Source organism: Euprymna scolopes, chromosome 7 (assembly GCF_053919585.1).
Source record: "Euprymna scolopes isolate OS-2025 chromosome 7, ASM5391958v1, whole genome shotgun sequence".
Classification (NCBI taxonomy): Eukaryota; Metazoa; Mollusca; class Cephalopoda; order Sepiida; family Sepiolidae; genus Euprymna; species Euprymna scolopes.
Window position 1 is genome coordinate 94,580,972 of NC_136488.1, and position 21,520 is coordinate 94,602,491.

At 34.3% G+C, this 21,520-nt stretch overlaps 1 protein-coding gene across 3 annotated transcripts in view; it reads right to left on the reverse strand.

Annotated features, from left to right (window-relative positions):
* The window catches only part of LOC145279844 (ciliary microtubule inner protein 5-like), a 135,966-nt gene that overhangs the window by 32,952 nt on the left and 81,494 nt on the right, over positions 1-21,520 (reverse strand). The window contains exon 1 of one of the 3 annotated variants that reach the window (XM_080131285.1): positions 17,644-18,075. The exons of the other annotated variants lie outside the window; for them this stretch is intronic. Coding sequence (XP_079987411.1) covers positions 17,644-17,687 — 44 coding nt within the window. The 5' untranslated portion in view covers positions 17,688-18,075. Of the gene's footprint in view, positions 1-17,643; positions 18,076-21,520 lie in introns of those variants that run through there. 3 annotated transcript variants of the gene reach the window in all.

A 21,520-nucleotide genomic window follows, 5' to 3' on the forward strand; every position in this document is an offset into this window, starting at 1 on the left:
ATTGTTTTATAGTATTTTGGGGTTATTTGCTTCCTTAGGAAGGCGACTGTGGTCGGAGGTGAGGTCATTACTAATGTGCATGTGTGGGGAGGGGGGACTAGCTCTTCTGAAATAAGGGTAGGGGTGCTTTCATGCTATTTTGATATTTATTTTTTGGATTCTTGGATTTTAGTATTGTTGTTTTTCGTTTTAGTCTTTTCGGGTATTCCTTATATTATGTTTGTTTAGAAAGAGGGGTGTATTTAAAATATGTATAGGGGATTTTTTAATGTTTCTATTTATTTGTCTCCCCATGTGGGTATGGCCAGACCCAGGATCGGTTCCTAGTGTGGGGAAGATTTTGTTCCCCAGAGGAGGGGGGCATTGGAGGGGGTAGGTATGGGAGGGGGATGATAGAAGGGATGATAGTTGTCTCAGTCATGAGGGGGTTCTCCTCCACTGACTGAGAAGGGAGCGAGGTGTTGGAACAGATACTATACTATGGTTCTAGGTATTTCCTAGTGTTGTTGGTTTCGAGGTTAAGTAGGGTTGGTATTGTTCAGTGTGTTGTATTAGAGATAGGGGTGTTATGTCTGTGTGTGTTTGTATGCGCGCACGTGTGTGTGTTTTAATGTGTCGGTTCTGATTTATGTGTGGGTGTGTATATGTGTATGTGTATGGATGTGCATGCGAGTGTACCTTGCATTTCATGTTTTTGTGTGATGATATTAGGCTCTGTTCAGTTCAGAAGTGAATCTTGTGATTAAGTTTTTTCCTGTGTAAGTAAATAAAAATAATTGTCTGTTTGGAAGATTGGCATTATTTTGAAGCTGTTTCCACTGCATGTGTGTACGTGTTTTGAAACATAGAGGTGTCTGTTATCTGCAATTTTGATGTTGCTCTTATGTAAGGCCACTCTATTGCTGAAATTTTTGGTGGCGCCTATGTAGGATTAGTTGCATGTTGTGCATTTTAGTGCATATACTACATTTCTGGAGGTGCAATTTAGATCCTTTTTTATTTTGAATGTTTGTGCTGGGTTTTTGAATGTGTATGTATTACCTTCTATTATTATGTCACATACTCCACATCGCGGTTTGTTGCATTTTGTAACTTCTTTTGTAGTATGTGGGACGAGTTTTGAGGAAGTTAGGATGTGTTTTAAGTTTTTGGGTTGGCGTTTGCTTTTTATTATTTTTGTTGTTTTAAGTATGTTGTTTAGTTTGTCGTTCTGATTGAGGAGGATAAGGTTTTTTGTTATCTGTGTGAATAGTTCTGGGTTGTTTGTGTTGTGTGTAGAGACGTATGCTAGAATTTGTTCTTTGTTGTGTTCTTTTGGGGTTCTTAGTTGGTCTATTGGAATTTTTTCAGCCAGTTCAATACCTTTCTGTATTAGTGGTAGTGGATATCCTCTTTTCCGCAGTGTTATTTGTAGTTCATTCAGTCTAGTTGAACGGAGGTGTCTGTCTGTTACTATGGTGCAGACTCTCTCTCTCTCTCTCTCTCTCTCTCTATATATATATATATATATATATATTTATATATATATATATATGTCAATCGCTTTATTGCAGATTAGTAAAATATCAATATTCCACTAAATATATGTCACAACAAAATGAAAATTATATCATCAAACGACTCCTTTAAGGTTAGTTATTTCAAAAAAGATTATTCAAATTCATACGATATTCACAAATTATGACATTGTATTCTTTATCGAAGAATTTCCACTATCCATCGCAGATCTCTTAAAATGTTTTAGGGCAAAAATACAATGTCTTATCTTGCGGACTTTACTTTTTATTATATTTTTTTGTCAAAGAATAATAAACAAAAACATATCATAGGCATGGGCCTCATATAAATTAATTATCTATCCACCACTTTTTCTTAATAACTTAAAACAACCTTTTGTCCCCCGAGGAAGTCAATTCTTTGATCTTAAAAAGAGTTATGGCTCTAGCAACATCAACTATGTTCCTCCACAAGGCATCCATTGAAGTAAATTGCTCTCCTCCCTCATAAACTCCTCTTTTTAATACTGACCATAGATATTCAATAGGGTTATGGTCTGAAGAATACTGTGGTCAGGTCATGAGAGTTTCATCAACGAATTCCATACATTCAACGAAGGATGCAGTCGCCCCAAGCAGAATGGGATGGTACATTGTCATGTATAAAAATCATCTGAAAGCGACGTGACAATGGTAGGTTATCTAGCCATGTCGACAAATGATTATCCAAAAAGACCGTGTACGCATTGCTGGCGCTCAGAATGGTCCAACCAACTTATCCCCAATAATTCCCGGTCAAAACATGATGCCTCCACCTCCTTGTTGGCGATGAACTCTATAACGGGTCGGAATTCCGTTCGGGTTTCAAACTTTGGACCATCAATCCGGACCGTCAAGAGAAGCACGGGCCTCATCCCTAAATAGGACCTGTTGGAAATCCATTTTCATGTTATTTTGTGTCCAAGCCATTCGTTTTCCCTATGTTGTTTGCTCAATGGAGGGATTGGAAGTGGTTTGATGTTCCTTGCAATCTCATTCAACACATTTATCGGACATGTCTGGATCTTGAAGCGATTTCAGCTTTTGAAAATACGAAAGCACTGGTGCTGTTCGTGTTTTGGTTGCCTTCCATACGAATTTTCCGAATATCATGATCTAAAAGGTTTCCCCTGATGCCCTTATTTTTCTGGATTTGGTGTTCGAGTTGTTCAAGAATGCAGCCAAGGTTTTTGGATCCCATTCCAGCTCCGTGGCTAAATTTTAGATGGACAATCCTTCTGCAAGTCCAGCAAGTCCTTTGCTTTTCGATAACCTTTATTCGCCTGATATTTTGGCATTGTAAGAGATCTGCAATAAAGTAATGGCCAGTAAAACTTCTTTGATAATAAATAAAATGCCATAACTTCGTGAATTTGAATAAAACTTTTTGGAAATAACTAAACTTAAAGCACCCCTTTGATGGTACAATTTTCATTTTTTTGTGACGTATATTTAGGGAAATACTGATATTTTACTAATCTGCAATAAAGTGATTGACACAGCTTATGTGTGTATTTATGCATCTAGTAGGCAGAAAATGTACTCCTACATTTTAATGAATAGCAATCTATGTCCACACGAAAATATGTTGATATTGGCTATTCATTTTGTTTCAAAAAGGGAAAAGTTTGGAATGCTTTTCATTATTTTCTAGACGTCTTTGCGAAATGAGCCCTAAATGTAAGGAACTGTCTCACGATGGAGATCAGAAACTATTTGGCAACAAGACGGGCGCCAATACGAACGAGACAGCCGAATTGTTTGAGAAATCAAGAAAGTAATTAATAAACCCAGTGATGATTTGATAAATGTTAATCGCCAAATCCCCACATAGGTTCACATAAAAAGTTCCTTTGGATATGTGTCCCATCATCATTTGACTGTCGCAGTGCAACAACACTTTAATCATGAACTAGCGAACCAATGTCGCCAGGACAAGTTAAATCAAGCACGAAAAAGATTTTAGTGACTCAAGCGGCTTCATTGAAATGTGCGTCATTTAATTTGTTATTTGCTTAAAAAGTAATATATGTATATAAATATGACCCACCCCCAGGCAAGTAATCTACATTGACAACTACATGTTTGGGCAGGTGGAAAGGATATAAGACAGATCACAAATGATTTTATTTGGTATCTACTAGATTTAGTTATTTCATAATATCTTACTTTAGCGTTGTGTTGATCAAATTGACGTAATCGTTTATAATAATCCCGCCCATTAAACAAAAAACGCTTTATTATGTTTTAAAAAAGTGCAATATTTTGATGGGGTTTGCCTATAGTCACCAATTCGTAGCATCATGTTCCATTTTTGCAAGAAACACTTGACAATTATTTGAATTTTTATTTACTACACAATGACGTTACAGGTGCTTGCTAAGTGTCCCTATTTATGCCCCCGCTCCGACCAAAGTTATGAAAAAAAGGTTTGTTTTTAAGGTGGGAAAAATGCATCTACTCAAAAAGGGTATTCAGGATTGGGGACAATATTAAAAAAAAAATGTATCAGTCTGAGGATTTCTACTTCTGTGATTGCCTATAGACTGCTTATAAACTACAGTTGCACAAAGTAGTTACCATTTGAACCTTTATGCGCTCGAAAGACATTTTTCGCTGTCTTTTTTTTTTTTTTCGCGTTTTTTTCTTCTTTTGAAAATGTATAATTTTGTATTTTGGAGGAGTTATAAAATTAAAAGAATGATAAACGAGAAAGTTAAAAATATTTATATTTAAATATAAATATGAAATAAAATTAATTTTTCTCATTTCTTTGTAAATGCCATAAAATATGCTTACTACACCTTTTTTCTTCTAATTAAGTATCTCCCTTTGTCTATTATTACGATGAATTACTTTCCTTGTATTCCAAAATGGTCGCATCTTATTGGGTAATACATGAATCGTCTCGTGGGCCTTCTTTACGTTTACTTTTCAAGCTTTTACCGACTTTGATTGCTCTTTTGTCAGAATCACATTGAGCGTTGGTATGACATGACATTTACGAGTTTTAGTTTATAAATATGAAACAGAGTACCATTCTAGTTTATTAATTTAACATAACAACCCAGATTAAAAAATGCATTACTTTTCTAATAAATTATCTTTGTTTGTTTATTATGGCGATGAATTAACTCCCTTGTATTTCATAAGAGACTCACTTGATTGGCCAAGACAATGCTCCTTGACGAATCAACTGACACTCGTAATTTGGACGGGCTGGATACAAAAATCCCTTTGCCATCCTTTTTTAGATGCTGTCTTGGTTCCGAGAAGACGTCAAGAAACCTCTCTCCTCTTTTGAATGTGAATGTTAGACTATTGATATTGTAAAAGAACTTCTCATTTTGAATCAAACGCATTCGGGATGGGGACGTCTGTTTTGATGTTAAATGAAAACATTTTGTTATAAATAAGCGTATAGTCGCAATAAAAATACAAATAAATGCATTAAATTTTTTTTTTTTTTTTATTCTCGGTTTTGTATGGAAAGGCCAGCAGTTCTTCCCGTTGACCTGTTGACCGTGCAGCTGACTGGATCGTGTGTTTTGGTGACTAGCTGTACGCTGCGAGCTTGGTATGACCGATGCTACCGAGATAGAGCTGTGTTCCTTTCTTTTTAAAAATGTTTTAATGCTCTTTTTATAAAGGCCCTCATATAGTATCAATGGTTTGACAAATCTTATCCTACATTGCCTGCAGGCATTTGTCAGTTAACAGGCCTTCTTCCTCTCGGTGGCCTTGGTATGACTTTAGACGCGCCGAACGTTTCTATTTAGTTGTAGACATATGATAGAGTTGTAGACATATGAGTTAGCTCTCGCGATAACGAGGAAGGCGATTGTTCGATGTCATATGCGTTCCTCCTCTCAACACATTCATCGTTCAGTAAGGCGTTATCTCTTAAATAATACTTACTTGACATTTCAGATCAATCCCACATATCCGCCAACAGTCTCCAATCACAATTATATTCCCAAACCATTTTTTGTGATTTGTTATTTCGATACTAGTATATCTTGTCAATTCATCGAAATCGTAATGGTCTTCGCTCGAACTAAAAATAATTTAGTTGAATAAAAAAAAATTTTTTACAATTTTTCTTTGTCAAATTAAATTAGTCCTATATCAACAATCTGGAGAAAAACAAGTTTGGCATCTTCATATCTGCTAGTTATACGCGGTCTGGCTATAATAACACACTATTCTTTTTCCAGTGCCGCTATTTCTCGCTACATTTTTGTCTGTAAATCAGAGATGAGTGTTATTTTGTTTTATAACAATTTCGTACTTGGTCTATTAATCAAGCAGCAAAAATACAATTAGTTCTGCAACAGAAAGTATTTGCATCATCATTGTCATCATCAAATACATATATCGCCTTGTGTATCTTCGTCTCAACGCACCTTTTCAGCATTTTACTAACGTCCGGCAAGACCAATCAAATCATCTGGTAAAAATGCGGATTAGAAAACATTGATAACTCGTAAAAACACAGAGGTTATATAAAACGCAATAGACTGGAATTCTTCGACTAGTAAAGTTTTAAAGTTTATAGTACTTTTTTTTATTTAACATTTGAAAAAAAAAAACTGCTTAACTGACACTCGACCTATAATAGACATCATTATATATATATATATATATCTATTATATCTATAAAAGTGAAAGTGTGTGTGTGTGTCTGTGTACATTTCCCTACGCAATAACTCGGTCAATTTTTAGGCTACAGACTCGAAATTTGATATACAGGGTACTGAGATTTGGGAAAATCTATGTGATCGGTTTTCGGCCAGAAATTTGGCTGGTAAGGGGTCAAAGTTCAACGATTTGACCTTTGAGAACTCTACCAAACTCCTCCGACAATTTTGGGTCTAGACACTTTAAAATTTAGATATAGGTTCCTTGGCCATGGATCTAATTTAATAACTTGATTTTAGCCCAAAGCAATAAATGTTAAGGGATCATAATAGGGGTCAAGTTAAAAAAATTGACCGCTTTTTTCTTTTTGCTCAGCATACACCTCCAAACACCTGGGCAACGCCGGGCCATATATATATATTATATATATATATATATATATATATATATATATATATATATATATATAATCTGTAGGCATGTTGTGACAGTCATTAAATGCCGAGAGAACAGATTTTATAGAAAAAAAAAATCTTATAAACTGTAAAACTTGACTAGTGAGTTAAATGATTTAATTCTTCTGCGTTTTATATAAATGATGTTTTACGAGTTATCGAGTGTTAACTATTCTGGACCCTTACACACTATGTTCTTCCTATTGGCTTATTACGGTCGCACAAAACTACCGGTACGATTTGGACAGTTAAGTGTTTTATGAACGTATGCTTTTACCGCCATTTTGCGGCTTCTCTAATTAATATCATTAATACATAATTAAGTATTTTCATCAGTTAGAGTTGACAAAGTTAGATAACCTCTACGCGAGGACAAATAACATTTAACATAATATTAACGTACATTGTCGCGCATGATAATGTAATTTGTCAAAGAAAAAAAAAACTTTTTCCCTAGACTGTCTCATTCTAACTTTATTTCATTTCCCGTTTTTTTCTCTCTATCTTTCAACAACACGTCTGCACTAGCTTTAAAGATGAAACCGACCCCTACGAAACACTTCCTTTCATACCTCCTCAGTCTTGATTGAGGAACGAGATTCTTGCGTTGGAGTCAGATGATCTATGCGCATCATCATAATTTTGCTGGCTTTTTTAAATAAAGTGTGTTAATTCTCTATTTTTCATACATTCCCATCTAAAAGTTTCATCGTTAATCCCTTTTTCTCTCTCTAATATATATATATATATATATATATATATATATATATATATATATATATATATATATATATATATATAAGAGCAAATAGTTAATAAAACATGTTAAAAAACACTTTGAAAAAGAGTTAACATATTTAATCTGAAAAGGAAACACTTGGATAGTCCTTAATCTGCGGAGTTTCGAAGAAATACTTTCCTTCTCATTAGAGGGTAGGAATTAGCAAAATGATTATATATATATATATATATATATATATATATATATATATATATATATATATATATATATATATAATGAAAAGGAGTTAAAGCATTTGCAAATTATGATTTACATCATTTGTTCGCAAACAAGATAATTATTTTCTTATTCCATCGTTTTAAAAGGTGGCTTTTTTTTTCAGAAAAAAAAAACAAAAAACAAAAAGAAAAAAAAAGCACTTATAAATTTTTTTTATATAGACTAGCTGGTTAGCACAAATATTGAAAACTTCAAAAGTTTGAAAGAGTATTCGAAAGATTGTGTGTGTATATATATACATATATATATATATATATATATATATATATATGCAAAAAAAAAAAAATGATATTGAAATTAAACTCCACTTATGAAATGAAGATGTATTTAAACAGTAACTAGATCCAATCAGTGAAGTTGGTTGAAACTTGGTAAAATTCGTAAATCCATTGGTGGTATGCACATCCGTAGACTTGGGTTATTAATATTTGGATTGCATAGATCTATAGTTCTTTGAATGATTAGGATGCAGTTGCTATATATAACTAAAGTAAATTCGATTTTACTCTATATCTACAGTTTAAACAAGAAAATAACCAAACACTTCCTAAACACACCTATTACACTCACCATTTACATCACTTCCTAAAGCGTGCCTCGTGAAACTATGTGAACATATCATCCCCGTTTAAAAATATTGCATTTATTCCGAACGAAATGCCTCTCGCAAATACGCAATCCCATACAGAAGACAGCAAACAGTTTCACTCTCTATCCATTAAGTCATCTTACTCCACTCACGTCACTGTTACTTTATTAAAATGTATAATTATTTTTGCACGACTTTTATTATTTACTTTGCAATCTCATACTATTTACAATATACTATACCAGATTATGAACATGAATAATAAGCGCTCCCTCCAACCACATTAAATTCTACCTTGCTTCTTGATTGTATTAACAGAATAAAGGATTGGCATACTGCTTGATTTTCAGTGCTGAACACTAATTATAATACTTTTACACATTAATAAGAATACCGGAATTAATTACAGAACACCCCCGATCGTATTCAACAACGCACCCAACTGACTGAAACGCATTACTTTAAAAAATAGCTTCATAAAAAATAACACAACGTACATATAAACAAGTACAACATTGACTTCTATATATTTCTTACTTATAACAAAAAGAAAATAATCTAAATTACTTTATGTTAATATATTCCATACAACTCGAAGAAAAAGCACGTTCTCGATTTAACAATACTGAATTACGCACTGAAATGTATAAATACACGCATAAATAAAATTTCCGTTTACTTCAACTATTACAAAACCAATCATCTAAATAGTTACAAATAATAAAACGAAATAATACTGCAAATATTATCAGCTGTACAATTATGACTTTTGATAGCGTGTTTTTACTGTTGCCCGAATTATTAAGTATTATAAACACACGTGTGTGTATATGTGTGTAAATCACTCATTCTATATCATAAACGCATTACAGGTTTTGAATTCTAACGGCTATATTACGTGTGAAAAAAGAACACAAACTCCTTTTTCACACCACAAACGCACAAAATATTTCCAAATATTGTACTTGTATTTTTTTCTTCAAATTAATCGTGTTGATGCAACCTTGAAATAAAGACGGAACATTGATGAATATATAAATAATTAGCTGGCAGCCCATCGTTACCCGGTCGAAAATATATTTTAATTTATGCAGATTCTGTATTCATTATTAGAGTAAATTTTCTATTGATTATTATATACTAGCAGTTCAGCCCGGCTTTGCTCGGGCCCTATATACTGTGCATGACTTGCCCTACGTGTGAATACACATTATGAAAGATTACAAATGTTTAAACAAAAATTTGTGTGAGTAATTTCATAGAGACCGCAGAGGTAAATTTTTTAAAACTTTGACCCCAATTTTGATCCCTTAACATTTATTATTTTTGTATCAAATAAACATACAAAGTTTTACCCATGTCCAAATTCCCTACATCTAAAATTTCAAGTCTTCAGACCATAAATTGGCGGAGGAATTTGGTAGAATCTTTAAAGATCAACTCTTTCAACTTTGGCCTGTTGGCAGCCAAATTTTCGCCCCCAAAACTGATTAAAATGCTTGTCGCTTATATGAATACCCGTTATGTATAAATTTCAAATGTTTAGACCCAAAATTGGCTGAGTAGTTTGCTAGACACCGCAAAGATATAAACCTTTTGAACTTTGACCCCTTGACAGCTCAAGTTTTCGACCTAAACCAATTAGAAAGCTTGCCCTATCTCTGAATACCCTTTATGTAAAATTTCAAATGTTTATACCAGATATTGGCCGAGTAATTTGGTAGAGACCACAGAGGTCAATTTTTTAAAAAAACTTTGACCCCAATTTTGACCCTTTAGCATTTATTTTTTTAGGCTCAAATCAAATTAAGATGTTTAATCCATGTCCAAGTAACCTACATTTAAAATTTCAAGTGTTTAGACCAAAAATTGGCGGAGGAGTTTGGTAGAGTTTTCAGAGGTCAAATCATTTCATTAAACTTTGACTCTTTGACAGCCAAATTTCTGACCGAAAACCGATTAAAAAGATTTTCCCAAATCTCAATACTCCTTTTGTCAAATCTCGAGTCTCTAGACCGAAAATTGACAGAGTTATTTGGTAGGGAAATGTACACAGACATTTTCACTTTCATAGATATATAGATTACTAGCATTTCAGACTGGCGTTGCCCGGGTGTTTGGAGGTATATGTTGAGAAAAAAAAAAAAAGAAGCATTTATTAAGTTAGATCCATGGCCAAGGAACCTATATCTAAAATTTCAAGTGTTTAGACACAAAATTGTCGGAGGAGTTTGGTAGAGTTCTCAAAGGTAAAATAATTGAACTTTGACCCCTTACCAGCCAAATTTCTGGCCGAAAACCGATCACTTAGATTTTCCCAAATCTCAGTACTCTCTATATCAAATTTCAAATCTGTAGACTAAAAATTGACCGAGTTATTGCGTAAGGAAATGTACACACACAGAGAGACAGACAAACACACACAGACACGTTCATTTTTATATATATACTAGCATTTCGGCCCGGCGTTGCCCGGGTGTTTGGAGGTGTATGCTGAGCAAAAAACAAAAAAAGGTCAATTTTTTAAACTTTGACCCCTATTATGACCCCTTTACATTTATTGTTTTGGGTTCAAATCAAGTTATTAAGTTAGATCCATGTCCAAGGAACCTATATCTAAAATTTCAAGTGTTTAGACCCCAAATTGTCGGAGGAGTTTGGTAGAGTTCTCAAAGGTCAAATCGTTGAACTTTGACCCCTTAATCGCCAAATGTCTGCCCGAAAACCAATCACATAGATTTTCCCAAATCTCAGTACTCTCTATATCAAATTTCGAGTCTGTAGACTAAAAATTGACCGAGTTATTGCGTAGGGAAATGTACACAGACAGACAGACACGTTCACTTATATAGATATGTAGATTACACACGTGCGATATGTGGTAAAGCAATTTATAATGTAGGGGTATGAAGAAATTTTCGAGAAGAACGAAAATTGTTTATCTTTGTAACACGTTACCAAAAGGGGAGGGGTACAAGGGAATTTACGGGAAAGCAAGATCCCAGTATCGCACATGTGACACAGATAAAAGGCATGAGACACGGGAACCGAACACGACAAAAACGCAAGAAGGAACGAAACAAAAACGCCAGTGGTAATATTTTCGAAATTAAATTTTATTATAAAACCACGAACTAACTATGGTAGGGAAGGAATAATGCAATTAAGTGAAAATAAAGAAAAGAACAAATTATGAAAATGGGGAAGGGTATCTTTGTCTACTATTCGAAGATGCCAACGAAAAATATATCAAAACCAAAAAAATGTCTTTCAATACAAAAAAAAAAAAAAAAAAATGATGGCAAAATGAATTCAATGTCTTAATACACGAGAGAGGAAAATATTCACGGAGATGATTTACTGAGTTTATCCCTTTTTTTTCTTTATTTATCTTTTCTTTCCTTTTGTTCCAAGCCGTTGGTCAAAATGTCTTTAATATCCGTCCCCCCCGGATTAAGACGCAAGTTTGTAAAGTTCGCTGTTTACTGCCGTCGATGTCGCGTCCTTTCACCGTTGATATGGAGTTTCTCCCAGGCGTTATCTCCTTTCGCTATTGGTATGGAGTTTCTCCTACGCGTTATCTCCTTTCGCTGTTTATATGGAGTTTCTCCTATGCGTTATCTCCTTTCGCTGTTGATATGGAGTTTCTCCCAGGCATTATCTCCTTTCGCTGGTGATGGAGGGGGGGGGAGGTGTCGATACCTCCTATCTCGACGACATCGCTGCCTCTGTTGCTGGGGTGGGAATTTCGCACATCCGCCTGGCACTACGGCCAGCGGCGACTGTTCTACCCCAAAAAAACTCTTCTTTTTTTTTCTTTACTTTCTTTTTCTCTCTCTCTTGAAACTACGTCCATTTGCCTTGGTGATAAGATAAAATAAAGTAACAAAAAACGATACATTTCTCGTTGGCCCTAAATTAAATATTTCGATTTTTAATTAATTACGTAATCCAAAACTTGGGCGCTATCAACTAGAATCGAAACCAAAACATTTAGCGCTCCAGCATTAGTAGTTACCGTTTGAGTTCTCGTCAGATGTTAAAAATAAACCAACTTTAACATATAACATGGTATATATTTGCGCATGCGTACAAATAACACATTTAGTCGACTTACGCCTGGCAAGTCCCAATTTATTCAATTTTGGCCCCTTAGCAGCTATTTTTACCAGATAAAATCTAGAGATGAACGGTCTACAAAAATACAATCATACCTCGCGCCACTCTGTGACCTTGCATCTCAGAGGAGAAGCGCTTTGAAAAAATAGACATGCACACACACACAGTGAGTTTTATAAATTAGATTACGCTTGTAATCTTAAGAAAACGCTTTAAATGTATACAGATGCTAAAATAATAGTTTTAAAAAAACAATGGCGTCTTAATACAAACGGAAGTATATATTTCAAGCGTGTTCTTAAAATTACAAGCATACTAAATAAAATATAACGCTAAATGGCTCCTCATCTACTATAATTTAACAAAAATAAAAGATAAAGCAATATTTATCACCGATACATAATTTTTCATGGCATTATGTTCCGGCAACTAAATCGCAATTATACTGTCAGATACATTTTAAAATTTAATACTGCTGACACAATTAAGAAAGGCAGCTCAGTACACTCTTTTAGGCTTTTACAAAGTACAAGACAGATTTCACAATCTAGTGAGAGACAATCTCTTTTTTTTTTTACAAGCAATCACAAAAGAGACGTTGCTAGTCTTTTTCTACTCTATCCTTATTTCCACAAAAGGTGCTCAACTGAGAAACCAAACGCCTAGCTGAGGACCGACGGCGGTGCACTGTCAGGAACTTTCACAGGCCCCCCTACAGTGAGTTTGTCCACAATACATTGTAATCTACATTGCACTGTAGAGAATCTACTGTTGATTTTATAAAATTATTTTTATATAATGGCTTGAATTAAAGTTTAAAATATCACGGATCAATTGTGCTCTTAACAGAAACATTCATTTCGAACGCTCCTTTGTTATATCAAAGAACTTTCTGTTGATTTTATATACCGTGCCTTTCTGCTTGTGTGGTAATAAAACTTCTCAAATGCACTTGAGATGATAAGCTGTATAAGGTGTTGATTTTAGTCAAAATCGCCTGATCCTTATTTAATCGAATTTTTCGATTATCGATACTTATGGAATACATTCCGATATGAAACCTATCTAAGAATACTTCCAGGCACATGAAGTACATGTGTGTGAAATTATAATATTTATATTACATTTTCACAGGTCTCGCTACTAAAGAAAAAAAATGAAAGAGTGAAAACTTTGATATAGGGTATCCCTCCCAAAAATCAAACATACCATCTATAAAATAGTTTATAAAATTCACAACGCCTTTTGTGGTTATAGACAAGATTTTCTACCTTTTTTTACTTCAGGTTTCTGCTCCACATACGAGAATGATGACAAACAAGATATAGTCCTTTCTGATAACATGGGGAAAGGGGGGGGTCTTTTATGTTAAGAATGGCCATGTCTAATAATCCAGTCAAATTGACAACAGTAACCAGAAGTCAAAAAGAGTATACAATCTTGATTATGGCTCCTTTTGCTATTCAACAATATCAACAATATTTGGTGCAAAGAAACTCCACACTATGCTTGATTTGTCCAAAGTTTCAGTCATGAATATCCAACAGTCTTTGTTTTATTGCGCTTTAATAATGTGCACGGCCACTTTGGCGATCGTCTCATCAGTAAGAGGTGTGATCTTACAATGGGCTTCACAATTACCGGATATTAGCTCTGCAGATTAAGAGGACTCAAAATCACGATCTTGCACACAAAGTCAGCAGACTGCCTTTCTATTTTCCAGATAGTGCTCAACTTTTAAGAACATACTTTTTAGAGGGTCTAAGTAATTATAAGTAATTATTTAGTGATTGACAGTTTTACACGTTGTATTCAGATATGTATGACTGGATAATTGAAAAGATTGTGAATCTTATTAACGATTTCATGGACGGCATTATTGTTTCTTTGTGTGTGCGTGTGTGCACGCGCGTAGGGGTGTTAAACTGATCCTAGCCGTGAGGAGCTCCCTACCTCTTAACTAAACCTTGTATTATATATCGCTATCACGGTGAAGATTGCTAACTAACAAGTTCAGCGCAATTGCTAGCTGTCTCAGATGAATATTTAATATTTGTGCTCGGATCAGGTCTAGTTTCCTCCGAATATTATCATTGAATTGTTACAGAGCACGGACGTGTGTATGGCAGTTGAATGAAAATGTCTGAGCCGTGTGCAAAGTGGCGTCACGGCAAGGAACAAAAAAAGATTATAAAAAGAATAGCGTGTGCACAGACTGGGTATCACGTTAGAGAGAGAGGATCACGTTAGAGATGTCAGCGTCGAGACGAGAAGTCCCACATGGTAGGAGAAGAAAGAAAATAGGTCTTTTGTTAAAACCTGAAACAGTTGAAATCCTTTCCTTTTCTTATGTTCCTTGCGACAGAGTCTACAACGTGTTGGGTCTCTACATGTTAAAACGTGTGTAACGTTACAGAATGACAATAAAACAAAAACTGTCGGGTATTTATGATTGAAACTTGGTGAACAAGCCAGGCATAGACTGAAGTTTATTCATACCAAATATGGTTGGATTACAGAAAGGGTTGAGAATTTCATTAACGAAATCATGCGTGACAAATTTTAGGAGGGGGTCAGCCTATAACTTATAATCTTCTATGTTTCCAGCTCTCATAAACACTAGCCCAGTTCAATAACTTTATACCAGCAGAGACTATGGTAGATACATATACTACCTATGTCTTTTCTGTTTGTCTTAATTCCTTCTACTGCTGGCTCTCTCGACATTCACTTTCTGTTTAACACATTTGTGGGCGCCTGTCTTAGCATTACGTAAAATTATTTATAAAAGATGTTCGCAAATAAAACAAAGAAACACGCAATAGATGGACAAAAACACGCGAAAAAAAAAAAAAGAAAAAAAAAAGAAAATAAGACTCCATTTCGGTTAAAAGGGATTATTTTCAAAAAGATTATAAACATAAGCACGTACGCAGATTACTTAATAAATAAACAAATAAAAACAAATAATAGTAGTCGTAGTATTAATAAATCTTTGATGATGGCCTGTGTGAAAACTGTTAGTGAGCAAAATAATAATTGCAGTGTCAGCGTCGACTGGCACCACACCAAATAGTCGAGAAAGGTTAAGGAGGATGGAAAGACCGAAGATAGAAAGCAATTACCAAATCTCTACTGGATGGGTGCAAAGTGGATTTGGACTTTGGAGAGACTCATTACCACTCAAATGAAGGCCAATGGCTATTGCCAGCGAGAAGTTAATGGCAAGTGGCTATTGCGATAACGCAAATTAATTTGCACAGGATATCGAAAGAAGTGGAGAGTTCTGTCGTCATTCAAACTCCAGGGAACACCACCGGTTGTTTTGAGTAATCTCTGATGATGACCTGTGTGAGAACTTAATAAATAATACCATTTTAGTTAAAATACGAACTTTAAAAAAAAAAAATATATTTGTAGTATATGAACATTACGAAGTAATTAATCGTGTTTTTGGGAATATATATTTGTTGTATATTTATACCCTGCCCCTGTGTTTGTAGCTATTGTTGAAAATCCTCTATAGATACGTTTTTTTTTTCAACAGCAAATTAACTTTTAACAGAGTTTGCATATGAAGCTCCCTGGTTTTAAGGAATGGGAACTTAGGGAATTTCAGTTTTTTCCAGAAAATTGAAAATTCAGAGTAAGTCCCGGTAATGAACAAAATACTTTACGAAGTTGCGAAAAGAAAAGAAAAAAAAAAAAACGTAGGATACATTGTGTAGTGTTAGATTAGGGTTAGAGTTAAAAAATAAATAAATAAATAACCGAAAAAAAAAATCCTAACAGAAGAGAAAAGAAGGTAGCATTCAAATCGTAAACTACTTCGCTTATTTCCGGGACTTACTCGGAATCCTTTGTTGTTACCAGAAACCGACTCCATAAGAATTGAAATCCTCTAAGTCTCCATTCATTACAAGTACGCCTTTTTCAGGATCTCTGAAATAATAGGTGCGATATTTAAGCGTTTGAGGTAATCATTAATCCCAGCATAAATCATTTTAAAGGAGATATCGTTGGGAAATTAGCTTCAAACAATTTATTTTGATTTATCTACTAATCTGATCTATTTGCGTTAATAATTAATTAATAAGAGGTATAAAGTATTTTAAGTTTCGTCAATATAGGACATGGGCAAAGTAGCCACTTTTGTTTAGGCGGTATAACGCAAACCTTAAACAAAGATGTGAATTAGAGTCGTAATTACAAACTTAAAATGCTAATAATTTCTATTAATGTTTCTGACATTTTGGAGATGAGGATTGGTTATTTGTATTACTTGGAATCTTCGGACTATTATCATCTTGAGTGCCATTCTCACAACGTTTCGATCGATGTAACCTCCGACCTTCCTCGGGGTAACTTATCGAATGCGGAATGTTTCTACCAAACTCGGGAATTTGGATGGAATTTCGAACGGAACTCTTCATGTGAGTAACATGCTCTCGTTCCGTCAACCATGACTGGATAGAGGTCAGCTGACAGAACGAGAACATGTTATTCCCATGAAGTAAATTAAGAGTTTCGTTCGAAATTCCGTCTAAATTCCCGAGTTCGTCAAGACAAACCCGAAGAAGGTCGGAGGTTATATCGACCGAAACGTTGTGAAAATGACACCCAAGATGAGAACAGTAGGCCGAAGAATTCAAATAATATAAATTTCGGTATTTTGGTACTGAAAGTGTGTGCACAAAAGATTTTCATTTGTTAAATAAACCAAAGAAAATCTTTTGTGCACGAAAACTTTTTTGAAGTATTATTTGAGGCAAAAAAAAGAAAAAAAAAAGTGTGTGTGTGGGGGGGGGGTCAAAAGCATTAGTTGAATATGTAACAAAAATAAAAATATTTAGTGGAGAAAATATAAAAATAAAATAAAAACAAGCACGAAATAAAAGTATGACTCAAATTTACTTATAGATATAAAAAAAAAATTCAAAAGATAAAATAAATACACGCTTGATTAAAAAAAAAAAAGTGTAGGAGATATAAACGAAGAAAGTGAAAGAAAACCTTTTGCGCATTTCAGGGAGCAGTCATTTAAAAAAAAAAAAAACGTTTACGCATGGTTCACGTTCCCCGTGAAGTACCCGAATTTCTATTAAATGCAAATAGGTCACAGATGCGTAGGTAGGCAAAATAAATTGATCTTGTCTAATAATTGCCCAAATGTAATTTCTTTCAAATAATTTTAGTTGGTAATATTTTTGGTTACTGCTTTTAGAAAATAATTTCAGTTTATGAAACTGTACAAAAAAAAAAAAAAAAAAAAAAAAGAGTTACCTTTTGTTATAAAATGAAAAGTAAACACCGCTAACTTCGTTCATTGTTTACAGGTTTGATATTTTTCCTCCAGCGTTGCAACTTACTCCAATGATTAAACTTCGTTAGAATTCAGAAAAATGATTCGGTCTTTGTAATAAATAAATATTTTTTCAACACCAATGATCTAAATTTAAAGCGTAGACAGTAAACACCCCTTTCAAAGCGTTCGAAAATACAAGCTTTAAATAATAAATAAAAGTTGCTTGTTTTTGTTTTTTTCTTCCGAAAAAGCCGCACCAAAGTTAGACCGACTGGTCGTGTCCACTGCCGGTGTGTGCCGCATGAACTTACCATCTAGTTACTAGTGACAACGGAAAGTGTTGAGAAATATATCGTTCTTCTCGTGCTAGGAAGCGCACACTTGCCCCGTTGAGAAGGACTTGAAGGGAGTCATAAGCAACAACTTCGTATTGAAGCGCCGCTGCGGCGCTGCCTGCGGTCACCAAACAACAACCCGCGAACCAAATCCCGCCCGCTAAATGCTTTGTCTGGCCCGTGAGTTTAAAAAATGGACACTAACCGTACATCCAGCGGAAGCGTTACTGTATACAGTGGTGTGAAGATCAAAGAGAGATTAATATTAATTTAAAAAACAGATTTAAAAATTTTTTTATTATTATTATTATTATCATTATTATTATTATTAATTTATTTATTTGTTAAATAGGTTGACCTTTTTGACACTTGAAAGAATTTGATTGTGGAATTTATTTGTAATTAGAAGGTTGCTCGGTAATACGCTTACATATGATATTTCAATTTATGCAGATTTCGTATTTATGATCATTATAGAGCCAACAATTCGTTATTGATTATTATATTGTATTGAATACAATATATAGTAGTGTCTCACCCGGCGTTGCCTAGTCGTAAAATACGCTTAAATATATTATAATTCATGCAGATTTCGTAATACTCTATTGATTATTATATTGTATTCAATATATAGAAGTGATTTCAAAAGTTAAAAAATATGACTTGGATGCCATCAGATAGAACCAATTTCGAAAATATCGGCGAAAAAAATGCGACCCCTCGCTATAGAAAAGTGCCCAGTTGAGGGTGAAGGAATCAATGTTTTTAGCCAATTTTTCGATATTTGTTGTCCGAAGGGTCGAGCTTCAAAATGATATCGATCGCGTGAAAATCCGTCGTCTCTGTCGAAAGTTTTAGGAAAACATACATACATTTAAACAGACAGGTGATATTTATATTATAGACTAGCGGGGGTACCCGGCGTTGGCCGGGTGTTTGTAGGTGTGTGTTGGGGAGAGGTACATCAAAAAAGAAAAAAGTTTTGGTAGGAAGGTAGGCTTGAAAACAAATATTAAAAAAACAAAGAAAGAAAAAACAGCTACAAAAAGTTTTTTGTAGGTGTGTGTGTGTTGGGGGGGGGGGGCTATATTAAATTTCTTTTAAAAAATCGAAAAAAAAACAATTAAAAAAACAGCGAACATAATGTAAAAAGAAGAAAAAGTAAAATAAAAAAAAGTTTTAGTAGGTAGGTAGAATCGAAGCCGGAACAAAAAACGTGATAAGTTACCGCTCGCTTCCAAAGGGAAAGTAACTGAAACACATTTCAGTTTAACGTTTTAAACGCACAAGTGGCAGGCGCGTGGCGAATTTAATTAGGTCAAAGGAAATTAAATTCCGCACTTAATTTTAACTGCGGGGTAGTTCTTTTGGGTTTGTTTGTTACCAAACTTTGTCTGGTTTTGTTTCCTCAACGTGTTGGGGAAAACCAGCTCCCCCTTTATTCGTGTCTGAATAAAAGGAATTGTCTGATATGACAATTTTCACCGACATTGACCAAACGTCCATTGCTTTCTGGATGCCCCCAGCCCCGTAGATCGAGAACCGCACCTTAGTTTTAACACCAGTTTCACTGTTATACGAAAAAAAAAAAAAAAAATTAACACGAGCGGAGCCGAAATAGCAAGAATTGTGTAAAAGTCGACGTAAATAAATCTAGACGCGACGCGCGTTTGCAAATCGTAAATATTATTATCTAGCAGGTATATGAACAGTTCTAAGACATAGAACACCCCTCCCCCCGAGAAGCCTGGCGAAAAAAGCCTTTCTTGAGCATACAAAAACTCGTGCGCCTGTTTTGCCTTATATATATATATATATATATATATATATATATATATATATAGACTAGCTTGGGTGCCCGGCGTTGCCCGGGCGTTTGGAGGTGTGTGTTGAGCAAAAAAAAAAAAAAAAAAAAAAAAAAAGAAAGTGGTAGTAAGCAGGCAGGCTCGAACTCGTGACGCGAAGGCGGAAAAGAAAGTGAAAGAAAATCTGAAGTCTTAGCCGATGCCTCCATGATGCAACCGGAAGTCAAAAGCGTTGAAATTAACCAAAGTCAATCCAACGGTGACGATGACTTGCTAAAATGTCGGCGAAAAAATCGACCTTTCCTTGTACAAAACGGTCGAGATTAGAGTGAAGGAATTGATGTTTTGGGCCAATTTTTCGATATTTGTCTTCCGAGATATCAGACTTCAAAATGATACCGATCTTGTCAGTATCCGTCGCCTCTGTCGAAAATTTTTGCGAAACATACAAACATACATACATTTAAACAGATAGGTGAGATTTATATACTAGATTAAAAAAAACATACAAAATTACAGGGAAATTTATTTTTCGCTAGTGCTCGCACCAATATGCATATACATATAAAGTGACGTCTGAATTGGCGAAGTTAAAAAAAACATAAGAAAGAAAACATCTCAAACTGGGAAGTTTAAAAAAAGAAACGCGAAAGAAAAAGATAAATCGATATATAAAGCTTAGGCGAGTGGACCTCCTAGGACTATACACAACACCAACTCAGCCAAACAGCAACAAAGCTAATTTCGAACTGATTGCGGGGGACTTGAATGAACGAAAATGTAGTAATTAAAACGAAATGCATTTAATGCCACTATATTCTAATTTTTTCAAACTTATTAAAAATTCAAAAGAATCTAATAAAGTGAAAACATTTTTTCCATGGAAGAAAAATATTTTATCAACTTCAAAAATATTGAACTTGATATGTTCCGCTCTAGTCTAGTCATTGTGGTGTTAGGGGAACTGGCCCCTGCTCATGCTATGCTTTTACGTACGACTGTATTTGTTTGGTTTGCTTGTTTAGTTTTACGGCATATCAATCTTTTTGGATTATTTAATGCAGTATCCGATCATTTTCATTAAACTTTTCATGCTTCAAGTTTTTTTTATATCTTCAAATATTCATTCATGATAATTGATTTTCTATTTTTTTTTTTTTTTACAGATTATCCTGTAGCATATGTCTCCCTGATTCTAATTTCGCTTTTTCTTGCTCACATTCGAATTCATAGCAGCGGGCCGACATCAGTGGATATTTTTTCTACCAAAATGCCATTAACAATGTCTTTTTTTTTTTTTTTTTTTTTTTTTAATATTTAACATATTTCAAATTGATATAAATTACCGTAAATTGCTAGAATAACTTTCTAAATTATTTAATCAAGTAAAAAATGGAATTTTTACTTGATTAAATAATTCGACACACACGAGAAAAATGATTTTTGTCTTAATTTAATTATTTTTATTGTGCAATAATTTATATTAGTTTGAAATAAATAAAACTTAAAAAAACCGAAAAAAAACCCTGAAAGATCGTTTTGAGGAAAAGTTCACTGATGCCGGTCCGCCGTTATGAATTCGGAATACGGACATATGAGCGAGAAAAAGCGGAAGTAAAATCGGGGAGACATCTGCTACAAGAGAACCTTTTGCAGAGGAAATTGATTTTGTTTTTGGGCTTTGTTGAACATAATTAAGTGTAGCAAAGGGAAAG